The sequence below is a fragment of the Sebastes umbrosus genome, chromosome 15 (assembly GCF_015220745.1).
Source record: "Sebastes umbrosus isolate fSebUmb1 chromosome 15, fSebUmb1.pri, whole genome shotgun sequence".
Classification (NCBI taxonomy): Eukaryota; Metazoa; Chordata; class Actinopteri; order Perciformes; family Sebastidae; genus Sebastes; species Sebastes umbrosus.
Genome location: NC_051283.1, coordinates 17486765 through 17503495, shown reverse-complemented (window position 1 = coordinate 17503495; position 16731 = coordinate 17486765). Strand labels below are relative to the sequence as shown.

General features: G+C 42.7%; 1 protein-coding gene across 1 annotated transcript; it reads right to left on the bottom strand.

Annotated features, from left to right (window-relative positions):
• Positions 1-1289: 1289 nt before the first annotated feature.
• Positions 1290-15946, bottom strand: susd5 (sushi domain containing 5). Its single transcript, XM_037795899.1, has 5 exons — positions 15533-15946; positions 12914-13091; positions 8402-8511; positions 6325-6513; positions 1290-4270 (listed from the first exon to the last, which is right to left on the bottom strand). Exons 1-5 carry the CDS (start codon positions 15618-15620, stop codon positions 2409-2411), a joined length of 2427 nt encoding a protein of 808 aa, XP_037651827.1. The 5' UTR covers positions 15621-15946; the 3' UTR covers positions 1290-2408.
• Positions 15947-16731: the final 785 nt, after the last annotated feature.

Sequence of the window (16731 nt, the reverse complement as noted above, 5' to 3'; positions counted from 1 at the left end):
AGAAATATTTATCATTACATTTATCATTATAGAGCTAAATGTAACAAATTAACATGATAAACATTATAGGGCATGTGGTCCAGCCCTCATTTTAACCCAAAGTCATAGGCTTCCCCAAATCCACTTAATATTTAGAAATCAAATCTAATTTTTCACTTAACACCCTACACCGTCAGCATAACTGTTACTAATCCTTTAAAGCTGGGGTGGGTAGTATATTTTTGTCAAATATTCCATAATAACATTTCAGCATTCAATTCAAGTGAATTAAAAAAATCACCAGAATTTGAAAATACAGGCCTCCTCCTGCAGCTCTCTGCGCTCTCTGTCCTAAGCCTCTCACACCAGACGAGCATGGGCATATGTCTGCGCTTCATACAGTAACCTGTACGAGTACTAGTCATTCATTTCAAACATCATCCCGATCATCATTGTGATCCTGATGCCGTTATATCACGGCAATTCTATGAGAACTACCGTCCTGTTTTCTTTGCAAACTTGTGGGCCTGTAAAGCCCTTAGAGATGACATACTGTGACTCGAGGCTCTAGAGAGCTACAATATCAGCAAAGCGTTTCAGAGATGGAGAGAAAATGTTGCTAATAGTTCAGCCTTCCGCTAACCGTAGCCGTCCCGGCTGCGCCGCAGCGGTGGGGTCACGCAGAAGGATAAACTATTAAAGAGATGGAGAGAAAATGTTGCTAATAGAGTGGTGCAGAAATGAGTCCTCAAACCGGGAAATGAGTTATTATTTTAACCATTTCCGGTTCCCTCGTCTGGAAGTCAACGTTTTAGTTAGATGCCTGAAATAAGGTCTGTGGTTAACACAAGCTGAAGAGATTTAAACTTGTTGTTCTACGATATAAAATACGTCAGTAAATATCCCACTTGTGAATTTTGAAGCTTTTATATGTCCTAAAAAAGGCGGTTACTAGCAAGTGGCTAAATGAGACTACTAAACGTCATCACGCTGACTCATCCGCCTTTACAGCCTCTTTGTGTATACTCACGATAATGAGACCGCGGTGTAGTTCGTTTGTAGCCTAACGTTAGCTTTTTACTTCTGCCGATTGCATTCACACTTCAAAAATCATAAAAGTGGTTTTCATTTGTGAAGATTATCTTGCTGAACAAAACATATAAGTATAATGAACATGTGTTTGCAACAGAGCTTATTTTCTGCAATAATCCAAAACCCAATGGAAAAATCCCATTGGGTTTTTGTCGAGGGAACCAGAGCGATGCCAAATGACAAAGTCTCCCGTCACAAGCTCGATTTTTCTAATTAGATTAGATTAGATTGTTAATGCCTGAAACCACTTGAATTACAATATGCTGAAAGGTTATTATGGATTTTTTGCCCAATGACGCCAAAAATAAACTGCCTACCCCCGCATTAAGTTAAAACTAAAATATTGGGGGTTGTGATTTTCGTTTCTGTCTGTTGCCATGGCAGCACCACAATGTTTGATCTCTGGTTGGTCTGAATGCCGTCAGCAAACGCTGACCGGCGGATTGCACAGACCTGAGACACACACACACACACAAACACACACACACACATACAAACACATATACACACGAACACAGGGGCTGAGTCTGCAGTCTGGACGGACACCCGCTCTTCATCTCTCACCAGCCGACCGTCAAAACCAACAGAGGCAAGAAGATCTTAAAATGTTTCACCCGTCATCCTTCTTTCTCACACCGTTCTGCTCATTCGACCCTCTAACCATCATCATCATCCTTTTCTTTGGTTCTTGCTGGTTTGACAGAAGCCTGGCCGTTCGTTTGGGACTACCTGTCCAAATCTGCTGCAATGATCTGAAGTGCTCTGAACTTCTTGCCGCGGAGTAACAAGTGGAATACAGTTTTTATCAACACAGAGACAAACAGAAAAAGACAAGGAATTGAGACCAATGCAGCTAAATTAACAAAAAACAAGCAGTCAATGAAGTCAACAAAAAGGTAACACAGTGAATCTTTACCTCAATGTCCAAGAGCTTTGGAGGTTGAAGTTCATATATTCAGGCGGGCAGGCATGCCTTCTTGTGGTTTTCATACATGGTTATTTCCTCATAATCTCCTTTTTCAGTTCCTGGAGTTAAGTCCAGTCCAGATACCCCCTCCACATGTCCAGCTAGATGTCAGAGCTTTGAAAATATCGGATAGGTATAACACAGATGTACTTAAAATCGATCTACCATGTTGTTTCACTCAGGTTTCATTGTGTTAATCATCAGTTTTTACTGTTTTACACAAGGTTGAGGCTGTAGCACATCTGTTCATACGTATCCCAAATCTTTAATTATGCAGTAGTTTCTAGCAAGATGAAGGGCTGTGCTCTCCTCTCAAATTCATCTGAATCTTCCCGTCCCTCCCAAATGTCTCTGCCCTCTGTTAGCGCTCTTACACTTTATGTTGCATCTCTATCTGTTGGCCCTGTCTGGTCTGACTTTGGCCCTTTCCATTCATCTCGTACACCGAGCTCTTCTGCTGTTGCCGTCGGTAACACCACACCCCGACGATGACCGCCGTGGCGACCGCGCACACCGCCACAATTATGGCAGCCACGGTGGGACCTCGGCTGGAGGAGCTCGGAGGATGAGGAGGGCAGTCCTCGCCCGTGCAGGTCGCCTCCCCCATCTCGCCCTCCATGTCTCCCCTCTCGCCGGTCTCGCCGGGCAGGTCGTGTACCGTGTGCTCTTCCATCACAGAGTTGTCGCCGTCGTGCATCGGTGGAACCGGGCCGTGATCGAGGAAAGGGTGCTCAGTGAGGTCGCCCTGCCAGGATTGGGTGGGAGCTGCCTGTTGTGTGTCGTAGTCCAGGGTGTCGGAGTATGAGGGGGAGTCTGAGGGAGCAGCGGTGGGGATGAATCCAGGCCTCATCTCCTCCACTCCGTCTTGATTCAAGGCGGGCTCCGAGGTGGGAGACTCGGTCACCTCTGGTGAGCTGGTATAAGGGACAGGTCGACGAACTTCTACCTCATTGGGTCTGTCTGTTGCCCGGACAACTGTCCCCCTCTCTCTATCCTCCGGTCTTACCCTTTCTGTTGTGGAGTCACCATTTTCTGTTTCTTCTGGAACGACCGGGTAGCCGTCTAGCCAGGTGTCATCTGTGGTCGCCTCTCCATCTGCTTCCTTCTGAGTGACATTCTGACGTTCATCCGCTGCTATAGAAAAGATTACATGCTGTTGACCGTCATCGTCATCTTCATGGCTGTCATGATCATCATAGCTGTCATGATCATCGTGTTCGTGGTCATCGTGATCAGTGGAACGGTCGTTATCATCCTCCTCTGGGTCATAAAGCTCCTCGCGGTCATCACGGTCATCAGGGTCATCGCGGTCAACAGGGTCTGGATGTTCCTCGGAGCCCTCGGGACGTTCTCGATCATCGTCGGTCACATGGTCTTCATAGCTTTCATGTTCACCGTAAGTATCATCATACTCCTGGTTGCCGTAGCGAACACGATCACGGTCCTCTTCGTGCTCACCCATGTCATAGTGGTCATCATGATCGTCATGATCGTCGTGATTTTCGTGGCGGTCCCGTCTGTCCAGATCATCATGCTGAGCTGGAACGTGATGCTTCGCATGATCGTCACGGTCATCTCCTTTCTGGCGACTGTCATCTTGATCGTCGGGGTAGCTCTCATCCAGGTCCAACTTGATGCTGTCATAGTTGTGATTATATCCGTCACGATCATTGTAGCCGTCTCGCTCGTTATCGTGGTCGTCAACTTCAACTGGACGCTGGTGGTGGTGCGTTTCTTGGCTGTCGTTCTCTTTGCTTTCCTCTGATTGGGAGCCAGACGCTCTCTGGGTAGTCTGTGTGACTGGATTGGTGGAGACAGGATGTCCCTCCTCCTGGAAGGCCTCAGAGGGGAACCAGAAGAGGTGTTTCTGTGAGAGAAGAGAGACGGGTGCTTCTGTGGCTGCATCAGTCCTGGACACCTCCCTACTCTCCTGCTCCAACCTCGGATGGCCTTTGAAGTCCTCAACGGCCCGGTCCTCGTCTGTTTCTCCTCCTCCCACAGCTCCGACCACCTCTCCTCCCACTTCATGTTGGTCCTGATGCTCCTCCTCTACCTCGACATTGAAGCTCACCTCTTGCTGCTCCTGTCTCATTCCCCCCTGCGGGTACGCAGCTCCGTGCACCTCCTCATACACCTCACCATGAGCCTCTTCTGGTCTCTCGTCGTGGCGCTCTGCCTCTCCGTAGGAATCTGGGAACTTGTCCTCGTAGTCTATGTGACTTTCAGTCTTATCTGCACGAACACAAGGACAAATTTACTCGATCAGGTGACATCAAATCTTAACATTCATGATTAGACAACCCGACTCAAAAAATCTAAGAGGCATTTGCATTCAAATACAACTTTTAGATTCTGACAATGTGGAAGTAATTTAGACCAGGGGCTCCAAAACTTTTTGCATTGTGACCCCATAAAGGAAACACTATGAAGCTACAGCCAGAAGCCAATTAGATTAGCTTAGCATAAAGACTGGAAACAGGGGGAAACAGCTAGCCTATGGTCGTCCAAAGGTAAAACAAATCAGCCTACCAACACCTCGAAAGCTCAGTATTTTTTTAATGACTTTCTGAAAAACAGTTGTCACCCTAAAGTTGCTAGGCAACCAGCGGAGACTTCAGGAAGTCACTTCTTCTGGCCGAAAAATATGTTGCTTCCGAAATTCCAAACTAACGTGCTATTTAGTACGCTAAAACAGTATGTGAGATTTTTTAGTATGTCCGAAACCTTAGTATGAAACAAATAGTACGTGAATTGCATACTATTTCCGGTGAAATATTAGAGTATTCAACGCTGGACACTACGGTGGCATTAATATCCCACAATGCAATGCTGTAGTGATGACAACGCTCATAACAGACGTTGACGGACAGCTCTGTAATGTCAATAACGCTTCAATTTAACTGGAAGTATACGATTTCACTTTTCTAGGCGCGATATATATTTGAAATTCAGACTTTGATTCTCACAAACGTCGTTTTGGTCATGTGAGGTTGACACGGGTTACCATGGTTACACGTCTCCAACCGGCAAGGAGGCTCTCAGGAAGTGACGACGTAAATTACAGTTCAGTGCGTCTGAAAAGGTACATGCTACTGTTTATTCACACAATAGTATGTTGAACGATAGTACACCTATCCAGTCCAGTTGTCACCCTGAAGTTGCCAGGCAACCAGCGGAGTCACTTCTCCCGGCCAAGAAATAGCACTGCAACATTTTGGCTTTACACTTCAATGTGTGTGCGGATAAAACAAACTAGATATAACGTGTTAGCTTTATGCTGTGTTCACACTACGAGCGACACTGCAGCAGGCCACAAATTATTTTCAATGGAAGTCGGTGACGGACTGACGTCTGACATTTGGGCGTGACACGCTACAAATCAAACTTGAGCTGGTCTCAACTTTTTTCAGCCTTCCAATCAGTGTCAAGCAATCATATGTTTTTGTTTCACCCTTTTCTGTTATGTCCAAAAAGATGCTGTTTGAATTAGACCACGGACCCCCATTTGATAAGATTTTGTCCCAGAGTCCGCCATCAGATAGGATTTTTGCTTTTAAGCTGCTTTATTATACAGAAAGTGTATGAAACCCATGACCAAAATAATACATTCTGTCTTTGTGTCACTGATTGATGGATTTATAGTGAAAATAAATTATTCCTTTTTTGCAGGGGACCCCCTGGAACCCGCTCAAGGACCCCTTGGGGTCCTCGGACCCCACTTTGAAAACCACTGTTCTAATATAACTCTCAGCAACTGTCGAACTGTTCCTTTAAAGTAAAGCAATATCTGCTTGTGATCCTTTATCACATAGGTCACATGCTTATTTGAAGGACCTCTAGAGGCTTGACAAGCTGAAAGTATCCAATATACTGTATATCACAATAAAAAAAGTCAGAAAAAAGCTTGTGTTCAGGAACCACTGCTGTAGTGCACAAACATGACTATGACTCTGTTAGCTAACCATGGACACCTGGCATTCTGCTTTCATAGACAACTCTTGCCCCCGTCTCCCTCTGCTATGAACTGGGCCACACTATGGCATCTCACACTGAGGTGTCACAGCAGCCATTTTTTTTCAACTCACAACTGAGACTCTGTTTTCCAAAAAAGCCAAGAATCAATCCCCGATCACCGAACAACACTGGCAGCTAACAAGTAAGAAGCGAGGAGGTTGACCTCAGAGTCGTCTCCTGTCCATCTCGGTCAAAGCTCAACGCTTTGAAGAGGATGAACAGCTTTCTCTTTCCGCCTCTTTCCAACACAGACAGTTTAAACACCTTCTTACCTTTGACACATATCTCCACTAGTCCGTACCACTCCCCACAGCTGTCGCACAGCAGGCTGAAGGCACTGTGTCCGCTGGGCATTACATAACCTGGCACACATGTGTAGAGCAGCTCGTCTCCCATCTCGTACCCAGGGTGCCCCTGTAGACGGGCGTTAGGAAAGGATGGAGGGTCACCACACGGCACACCTGTCAACAACAGACATGCACATGATCTAAAAAAAAAAATACATTTAACATACAAAGTGGAATATAAATGTTTTGAGTGGTTAAACTATTAGAGTTGATGCAATCCCTTTTCAGTGTGACACAGTGTGGTTAATGAACCATGACTCATTATTATTATCCAGCTTTACAGCATCACTATCCCATTTGTAAACAGAAAGAGATTAGAAGGACTCAAGGGACAGGAGGCAATGGGCTTTGTGGAAAATGTGGATGTCATTTTGACAAACAAGGCCACTAACAATGCCACTGGGACGAGATAAAGGCTGCGTATTGTCTTGACTCTGGTCTAATTTTTTATGGTAATTATACAGAGGCAACACAGTTTATTTGACAAATAATAAAATGTTGATTGACTCAAAAATGCCACTCGCTACATCTTTAAGTTATTTGGTTTAATCTCCAAAATAAAATCCTTTTAAAGATACATTCAGCTGCTGTTTTATTGTTTATTAAACAATGAAAATCAGGAACTGAACGTTGAGCTGGAAGTCGACTTTTGGAGAGATGGGAAGGCTCTCATTGCAGTGGCGTAAATATTGACGGTGCAACCGGTGAAGCGCACCATAGCCCAGAAGCTGTCAGGGGCCCAAAAATCACCTTCTTATACCGTGTCCACACTGAATCCGTCATATGAATTTCTGTTACGTCATGTAAACAAACCACGTAGGCTACCTCTCTGCACTGCGCTCGAGATCACACTGGAGACGTTACCACTTATCTTCCTTTGTTTCTTCTTTTTAAACAGAAAACACTCATTTAACATTGTGATATTTACTGGAAATGACGTACAATATAGCCAACAGCAGTAGGACACTTTCACCTCTCTGGCGATCTCCCTCCAGCCAGCTGTCCCCTTATTTAAGTTTTTGTAGTGAAATGAGGAGGTATCGTACAGATAACTCCTCATTTCAACTTCACCAATAAGCCGCTCCTGGTCCATTGAGGCGATTTTAAGGCGATTTTAAGGTGATTAGTGTTGATAAATTTGGGGTTCGGCTGCTCTCCTTGGTGGTGATCTAAGGCTGGTTTGCAGGATGGGAGTTGCATGGTGAGCCTCTCCATGGTGGCATAGCAATTGTCTGCTTTGCAATTGTCTTGAGTGGTTGTGTGCACTGTGGCCTATCACAATTATGTTACGCTGCTGCTCTCCCGCCACTGACCATTAATGGCCTGGAGATGGAAAGAGTTGACAGCCTCCTCGAAACAACAATCCCCTCCTCTCTGAAATGGGATGACATCTTGATCTCATCACAAAAGCCCACCAAAGACTCTTTTTTCCTGCGCCAGCTCAAAAACATTTGGGGTGTCCAGAGAGGGGATGCTGCAGTTCTACAGAGCTGCGATAGAAAGTGGTCTCACCTTTAGCTCAGCAGAGGAGAGGCAGCTGGACAACCTACAAAATCATCAGCTGCAAACTTACCCCCATCTGTGATATCTATGAGACTATAGGACTCCCAGCATGCTGCCAACCCCCTCAAATAACTCTCCCCTCAGGATCAAGAATCAAGGCCATCAAAACTAAGACATCCCCTTTCCTCAACAGCACTTACTGCAGAACCATCTAATTACTAAATGGCTCCCCAATTCTGCACCTTTACCAAAGCAAAGCACTAATACTGTACGTCAAACCTGACACTTTATTCTTGGACTGGTATCTTACATCCACGGATGTATGTAATGTTTTGTTTATTATGTGTCTTGACTGTTATGCTGTGATTGTTATATTGGAATATCTTGGGAAAGACACACATTAATTCATCCATTCATATCCTGATGACTACTCACAAATGTGTGGACAGATTTATAAATTATGAGTATATTTATCTGTGTGTATTGTGTGTTTACTGACCTTTGTCTTTGAAACAGAAGGCGTCCAGGTGTGCAGCGTCCTCTGTGGCGTTTTCTGTTCTCACATCCACTGCTTTCAGTGCACTGCCCACAACATTACACACCGTGGTCCTAGATAGATAGATAGATAGATAGATAGATAGATAGATAGATATTTGTTTATTTCACATACACACAAACACACTCATTACTTACGATGTGATATGGGAGCAAATGGCCAACAGCGAAGCATTTAAGGACCCCTAAGGGAATCTAATCTCTGTTTACTTTTAACACACTCTCACACTACACATACACAGAAACATACTCCCTTATACACATCTAGCATTACTCCAATTGGTTGAAAGTAACTAAGTACAATTACTTGAGTACTGTACTTAAGTACAATTTTGAGGTACTTAATAAGCGAGAGATGAGCGAGAGATGAGCAAGAAATGAGCAAGAGACCCACTGGATAGAGCGACCGACCAACTGGATAGAGCGAGCGAGCGACTGGATAGGGCGAGCTACCCAATGAATAGAGTGAGTAACTGGATAGAGGGATGACCAATTCAGGGACTTTTATGCTTCATTATATACTTCTGAAAACTAAGAAAAAATACCAAAACTTTTTAGGCGCAGAGGCATAAAAACACACAATAAGCTAAAATGCATTGTTAAACGCTCTCATTTAAATAATTGTTCATTGCCTAAAGAGGTAAAATATTCCAATATTTTACAAACAAACAAAAATAGGAGAAAAGTCCCAGCAAATTTGCATAATGTGGCATAACTCGTTTTTAGATTTTTTGCTTTCCTCTCTCATTAATCACTTCCTGACCCCTCAGATTTATCTTGTGACCCTTTGGAAGGGGCCCGACCCACAGGTTGGGAACCACTAGACTAAAATACCATTTTAATGGTATATAAAAAAAGTTCACAGGAGACAGTACTTTTGATACTTTGAGTACATTTTGCTTATGTACTTTTACTTAAGTAGGATTATGAATACAGGACTTTTAGTTGTAATGGAGTATTTTTACATTAATATAATGGTACTTTTACGTAAGTAAAGGATCTGAATACTTCTTCCACCACAAATTACACTACTGATAAAAGTGAAGTGACACTTCTGCTGAATAATATCACGCGTAAAGCGGCAGCTCTGGTTTATATATATGTATACGCCGGGTAATATGACGACACATAGACAGATATATACAGTACGTGCTGCTCTCTCAGTCACCGTCTGATTTGTTGCTTGTGCAAACATTATTACAGCATGACATCAGAGTCCAGGAACACACATCATGGCTCAGACATGCTGCGGTATCAGCAGTTGTAGCCCCGTGGCACAATATTATCACACTATGGCACATTACGATTAGATGTTCCCATGCAGGAGCCTTAAGTTACAGCCAACTTCATATAGAACAATCATAACATTAGGGACTTAATATAATACGCATTCCACAGGGACCAAATGAACAACAATGTTGTCAGTGCGCAACGCCTACAAGCTGCAGGGGCAAAAAAATGCTGAGTAAATAGTCTATTTTTGTTGCCATGTTAAAGTTTATAGCATCGTTTAGCCCATTTGTCATCCAAAAGCACCAGATAAGACTGACTCAAACTTCCCAGGCCAATCAAATCATGTTCCCATAGCGGCTCTCGACACCAATCAACCTCATTTGGAAAGAAAATTCAAAGCAGAGTTCAGAAACATCATTAAAAGTCAGCAATTACACTTTTCATACAATATTGCACGGTAATATTACTCTAATGAAGCATCATCAAATGGAAAAGGTGTGTGTGTGTGTGTGTGTGTGTGTGTGTGTGTGTATGCATGTGTGTGTGTGTGTGTGTGTACTTGTGCAACTGAGTTAATCAAAGCATCAGTAATTGGAAAGAATTTGACTGGCAGTGCAGTGAGACTGTGAGAAGTGGTGTGAGTCATACTGCATGCTTGTGCTATGCTAACTTCAGCTTATAAGGACAAAATCTGAGAGAGAGAAACAGGCAGCAAGACGGAAATCGCCAAGAAAACACTCAGAGAGAGACAAAAAACACAAAGACTGTTTTCATATTAAAGCTCCTGCAGACATATGTGTGTGTGTGTGTGTGTGTGTGTGTGTGTGTGTGTGTGCGAGAGAAAAAGGTTGACCTCTATCAGAGACAAGGGACAAAAAAAACATTTCTCAAAACCCTCACCTTGCATGACAGAACTATAACAGGGAAAACCCAAAGAGATGTGTGTTTGTATGTGTGTACGTATGAGTCTGCTGGTGTTATTGTGTTTGGTTGCCGGGGCAGCAGCAGATCTATGATTGACAGGTAAGAGGAAGACGTTAAGGTAAGAGAGTCAATCTGAGAAGCACTTGTTATTATGCAACAGACCTAAAAAATTATGTCAGGACTACTGGTTAACTGGCACCAACGCCAGAGCGTTACCTTCTGGAAAAAACAGCAATGCACACCGCATACGAATAAGCGAAAGAAGCAATTATTCATCTTGTTGGGGTGAGACGCAAGATTAAGACAGAAAAAGAGAGAAGAGGGCATGTGTTGGGGATGAAGAGGTGAGGGATGAACTCAGCTTAGACGCACAGATGGGTGATACACTGTGAAACATGGTAAGCGGGTGTGAAAGCTGATGTCCACTGGCTAACACGTAGAGAGAAGGGAGCGTAAGGAAAGAAAAAAAAAGTGTCAGCTTCTCCTCTGACCAGACGTTCGTCATTCTGAGGGCAGATGCCATTTTGAAGCACTGATAATCCCTCCTTTGAATAATGATTTAGGAAAAATATGAGTATTTTCCAAGCATCATATATTAATTTACCAAGTTAATACATTATAAACCATCATTTACCATAAATTTATAATTTTTCAATATCTTATTTAGCACATTTAACACACTTAAGGCACTTGTGGAAGTACTGTCTATTTGGTAACTTTGCAGAGAGTTGAATTGTTCAGTCAACCAAGGATAGGTAGTCTGTCAGTCGATTGGTGCACCACTTTGGTCAAGACCAGAAATATCTCAACAACTATTATATGGATTATATAATAAATATGTATATATGTATAGACATTTACACTGGTGGATGTGGTAAAGATGTGGTAAAGTGCTCTTAAATGGAGAAAATATGGCAAAGTGCCCTCTAGAGTGTCCTTCCAGTGAAGAAAACATCATAAAATGGCCACTAGGGTACCCTTAAACGGAGAAAACATGATAAAGTGCCCATAGGGTACCCTTCCAGTGGAGAAAACATGATAAAGTGCTCTCTAGGGTGCCCTTAATGGATAAAACATGATGAAGTGCTCTACAGGGTACCCTTTCAGTGGAGAAAACATGATAAAGTGCTCTACAGGGTACCCTTTCAGTGGAGAAAACATGATAAAGTGCTCTACAGGGTACCCTTTCAGTGGAGAAAACACGATAAAGTGCCCTCTAGGGTACCCTTTCAGTGGAGAAAACATGATAAAGTGCTCTACAGGGTACCCTTAAATGGAGAAAACATAATAAAGTGGCCCCTAAGGTGCCCCTCCAGTGGAGAAAACATGACAAAGTGCCTTCTTGGGAACCCTTAAATGGAGGAAACATGATAATGTGCCTGCTAGTGTGCTCTTTCAGTAGAGAAAATGGGATGAAGTGCCTTCTAGGGTGGCCTTAAAATGGAGAAAACACGATGCAGTGCCATATAGGCTGTCCTGTATGCTAGAAAACGTTCCGTGCGCTGGTGCCCCTCCGCATACAGCTGGTGCCCTTTTTATTTTTTCCGCCCCTGCCCTTCAGACAGCCTGAGTCCGCCACTGAACATTTTTTGTCCCCCTCAGGGTGAATCGTAATAACTTTAATCAACGTTTCAGTTTGACATAGAAGTAAAGTGTCCGTTTGAAAGTGTTTTGGGTGGTAATGGTTCAAGAAAAAAAGAGAAAAAAACATTAAATATCCTGTTTCAATATGCTTACATTGCCAAAAAGCCACTCTGTTGAACACCATGTACCCTCCAGCCCTGAAATCACCCTATATTGAAACCACACAGACCACGTACTACAAAGAGCAGCATGCAACCTGTCAATCACCTCACCATACACTAACAGTGTATCCTCTTCCTCCAGGCCCTGTCTGTCTGTCTGCCTGTCTGTCTGCTTCTGTCTCCGGGTGCTGAACGCTGTGTGTCATGTTACCGTGGAGATGAGAGGTGTAAATGGAGGCAGTTGTCGACATGACACCCCGGCTCAGAATTCCCTCCTCCTGTAGGAAGGAACAGAGGAGTCTTTCTCCCTCTCTTCCTCTCTCTTTTTCTCTCCCGCCCCTGAAATGTGTCACTCTCTTCTTCTATCTTCCCACTCTCTCTCTATAACCGCCGCCGCTGCCTTTACTTCCTTTCTCTTTCATCCGTTCCTGCAGCCGCCGTCACACACACTCACAGAGGTGCACACACCAAAATGACCTTTGACATCTCTAGAAGTCACTTACACGTCCCTTAAAACAATGACGACCCTCACGCACAAATACTTCTTTTCTTACCCCACTGTGCCTTCGTAGAGCCACCCACGGGTGCACGGGGAGAAGAAGCACTCCACCACAGCGTGATGGAGCTCCCCTTCTGATGCCAAGCGGGCGTGTCGTGAGGCACAAGCCCGCTCGGCGTCTCTGAAGCCCTGCAGGCCGGAGGAGTTCCTCAGGTCCAACACGAACACTCGACCTGAGAAGAGAGAGAGAGCAAATCTCTGAAACTCTTTATTAACCCGGCAAAGTCATAAAGTTTAAATTCGACCTTTGAGCTTCTGGGTACTGGCAGGTTCTGTAAGAATTAGATGCCTCACCTAATTCATAAATGTTTTGTCAGATATCATAAAATCCAAACAATTCTCACTTGTCTTCTCTGTCTTACATGGAGACAAAAGTCAGATGAATCCTTTCACAAAAGACAACCACCCAGATGAGAAAAGGGAAAAGGCTTCTTATTGTAACTTTATTTTAACAATAAATCCTCAGCCCATATGCCAGGTTTTTTTTTTTAGCAGTACCCATTTTTGTCAATATGGGTTTTGGGCATCCCTTAGAAGAGTTGCTCAAATCCACACAGTTACCGCTGACTGAGTAAAGCAGGTTATCTGTTTTATTTGAGGGATATTTGGGGCAACAAATATGCAAAAATACGAGTTTTGAGATTGCTAACAAAATCTATGTTTATCCTAATTATGTGTGCCATAATACAGATTTACATACAACTACAGATGTAAATCATCAATTAATCAAGACATAATCACATAAAATGACAGTGCCCAATACATTTCACAATATAAGAGAAAATAATAGCAGCAGAGCTCAGCAGATAAGTTTGATATACAGTATGTGTGTATTGGCTACAGGTGTGATTGATTTACTGCATCAGAGGAGCACACTGTCACTCTCATTATCACCTCATCGTCACATCATCAGACCAAATCAGAGGTTCAATGTCTTGGTGTCATGTTGGACTCTGATTTAAGCGTTGAATCCCATATTAGCAAAGTGATCAAGACAGCATTCCTCCACCTCAGAAATGGTGCCAAACTATAAGGCCGTACTTATAGTAACAAAGGAGAATGCATTCATTACCAGCATGGTGTATTAATAATTGTAATGCCCTCTTCACAGGCCTACCAAAAAAAGTTAATAGGAAAAGAGAGCACATTCTGTGTGCTATAGCACCCTCTCATATTTCAGATTTTTTAATTCCTTATCAACCAACAAGGACACTCAGGTCCTTTGATGCTGGTATTTGAACTGTACCTAAGTAGCCCACCAGTAACTGCTTATCTACATACACTCATAGACTCTGGACACTCTGACCAGCTACATCAGATATGCAAGCTCTGTTGACATTATTACAAATCAACTGAAGACCTACTTATTCAGGCAGCCATTTAGTTAATGTAGGCTAGTAGCCTATGTCTTTATCTTTTTCTAGGAGTACTAAATAATAATAATAATAATAATAATAATACATTTTATTTATATAGCGCTTTTCTGGACACTCAAAGAAACTTTACACAGATAAAATGATCATAAAAACAAGGACATCATAAAAATTTAAAACACACAATATTAATTACACATTAAAAGAACCATTTTTACTACTTTTCTGCCTTTTTATTGGATGTTTTACTCATTTTTTATGATCTTGTAAAGCACTTTGAGCTGCATTTAAGTATGATACTGGTGCTATACAAATACAGTTGTTTATTATTATTATTATTATTATTATTATTATTATGATGATTGTGATTATTATTATTATTATTTTTATTATTATTATTATTATCATTATAGCTGGTGTTCAGAATCACTAAAGAAAATGTGCTTTTATGTTTAACATCTTAACAAATATTCTAAATATTTGGACGTACATCCATTACGCACAGCTTTATTAGGCGTATAAGGCTTTTTTAAAACTGAATTTAATTTTTGAGGTAAAAAAACAAACAAGTTCTGAGTATGGGAATAAGCTGGCAAAACGCACGAGACTACAAGACTATGATAATTGTTAGCGCGCGCTTCCACCAGTGCGTCACTATAACTTTCTGATGGACACTAATTGAATATTCCAATAAAAGCTTATAGGCTAATTATCTTTTTTAAATAACTCGTGATTTTATAATGAACTCAATAGTTTGTTGTTATAACATATAGTTTATATTCAATTTTTTTTTTTTTTATATTCAATTTTTTTTACTGGCACAAAAAGTACAATGGAGCAGTACAACTGTAAAGAAATTATTTTTTTACACGTTTGAATCAGTATTATCCTAGACCCTTATTTCCTAAAGGAAAGTTTGGTAATGTACACATGGAATTACATTGAATAATCCCAGAGAAGGGAAAACAAACATTAAATAAATACATAAATAGATGGATAAAAGAAATAACAATAATAATAGTGAATAGATCGAAAAGGAGTATATATATACCTACACACACCTATATACTGTACATATGTAAACATACACATATAAATAATAATACAACTGTAATACATAAACCAAAATAAAAGTTGCTGACACTCAGGCTGCCATGTAGGACTATTGAAATCTGTAGACTATCACATACAGTTTAATATATATTTTATCTTCTATAACAATAGCTGAAATATGAACTTACCGTCTGCATTGACCACAGAGGTCACCAGGAGACAAGCCAGGCATCCAAAGAGCAAAGACAGAACAGCTTGGTTACAGTGATCCAGCATCTTTTGGCTAAAAAATATCACTCTTTTTTTTTTTTTAAATGTTGGAAAAACGTGTCCAAAAACTTCCCAAGGACTTGTGTACAGTCACAGTCTTGCAGGTCAAAGTGAGGCAGGTCACACACACACTCACTCCCTATGGGTGGTACAGAGGCGCACTGAGCTGCAGGAAGGTCCGCTGCTGGTGGACAAGTGTGCGGCTGATACCGGAAAGAAGAACGGTCAGTAGGCGCAGTTTATCTGCTCCAAATAGTCGCAGATGGAGAGTCGGTGTGAAAACTGACGCGTCCACGTTAGTAAATACGTCACGGCTCAAAATGTTGAGACTGCTGGACTGCTCCTTTACACAGAGAGAGAGAGAGAGAGAGAGAGGGAGAGGGAGAGGGAGAGAGAGAGAGAGAGAGGTTGCATGGATAAAAGCCTCAGCTTAAAGGGACTGTTTGTAAGATTCAGAAATGCTTGTTAACAGAGACATCTGTGGCCGTTGAGTCAACTAAAGTCAGCGTTGGGCTCGAGCATGTGCTCGCTCTACATAGACATGAACGAGCATCGCTCAAAACAGTGAGGCGACACACGTCAGCTAAAACCACAATATCACTCTATATTTCACCTGCTTGGCAGTAATGTTAGCTGACCAGACGAAGGTCTCTACATGAATCAATGCTGATCCTAGTGTTGGCTTTTCCTGCTTCAGTCCCCCGACGGCTGAAGCAGGAAAAGCGGGTCGGTGCCGGGGCTGAAGCAGGAAGAGAAACGTTATCATCTCCCGACTGCGCCCGTAGGGAGACACCGGCACCCAGTCGGAGACGATAACGTTTCTCGCTGCGGAGTCCCGTCACTTCACAAGACATGGGAAACCTCTGTTGGTCTGGAGGAGCTGCAGCATTTATTTCTGCACAAACGTCCACTGTACATTCACTAGATATTCTCAGAGCTACGAAGTCTTCTGCAGTGTGTAGTGGGCGCGCATGCACGTGTAGAGGTGGAGCGAGACTGCGAGAACGCGCGTGGTGTGTGAGTGAAGGCAAGCAGGCAGAGGAGCAGAGACTCCAGCCACACGCGAGCGCACATATGCGAGTGCGCCCGACCCGATAGATTTATACGTGTAAAAAGT

Bases quoted from the DNA above. Each gene is read 5' to 3' on its own strand.
- susd5 (XM_037795899.1), bottom strand. From the start codon at position 15,620: ATGCTGGATCACTGTAACCAAGCTGTTCTGTCTTTGCTCTTTGGATGC. The intron at 13,092-15,532 runs GTAAGTTCATAT...CTCTCTTCTCAG, and splicing joins CTCTGTGGTCAATGCAGACG to GTCGAGTGTTCGTGTTGGAC. The intron at 4,271-6,324 runs GTAAGAAGGTGT...GTGTTCGTGCAG, and splicing joins AGTGGAGATATGTGTCAAAG to ATAAGACTGAAAGTCACATA.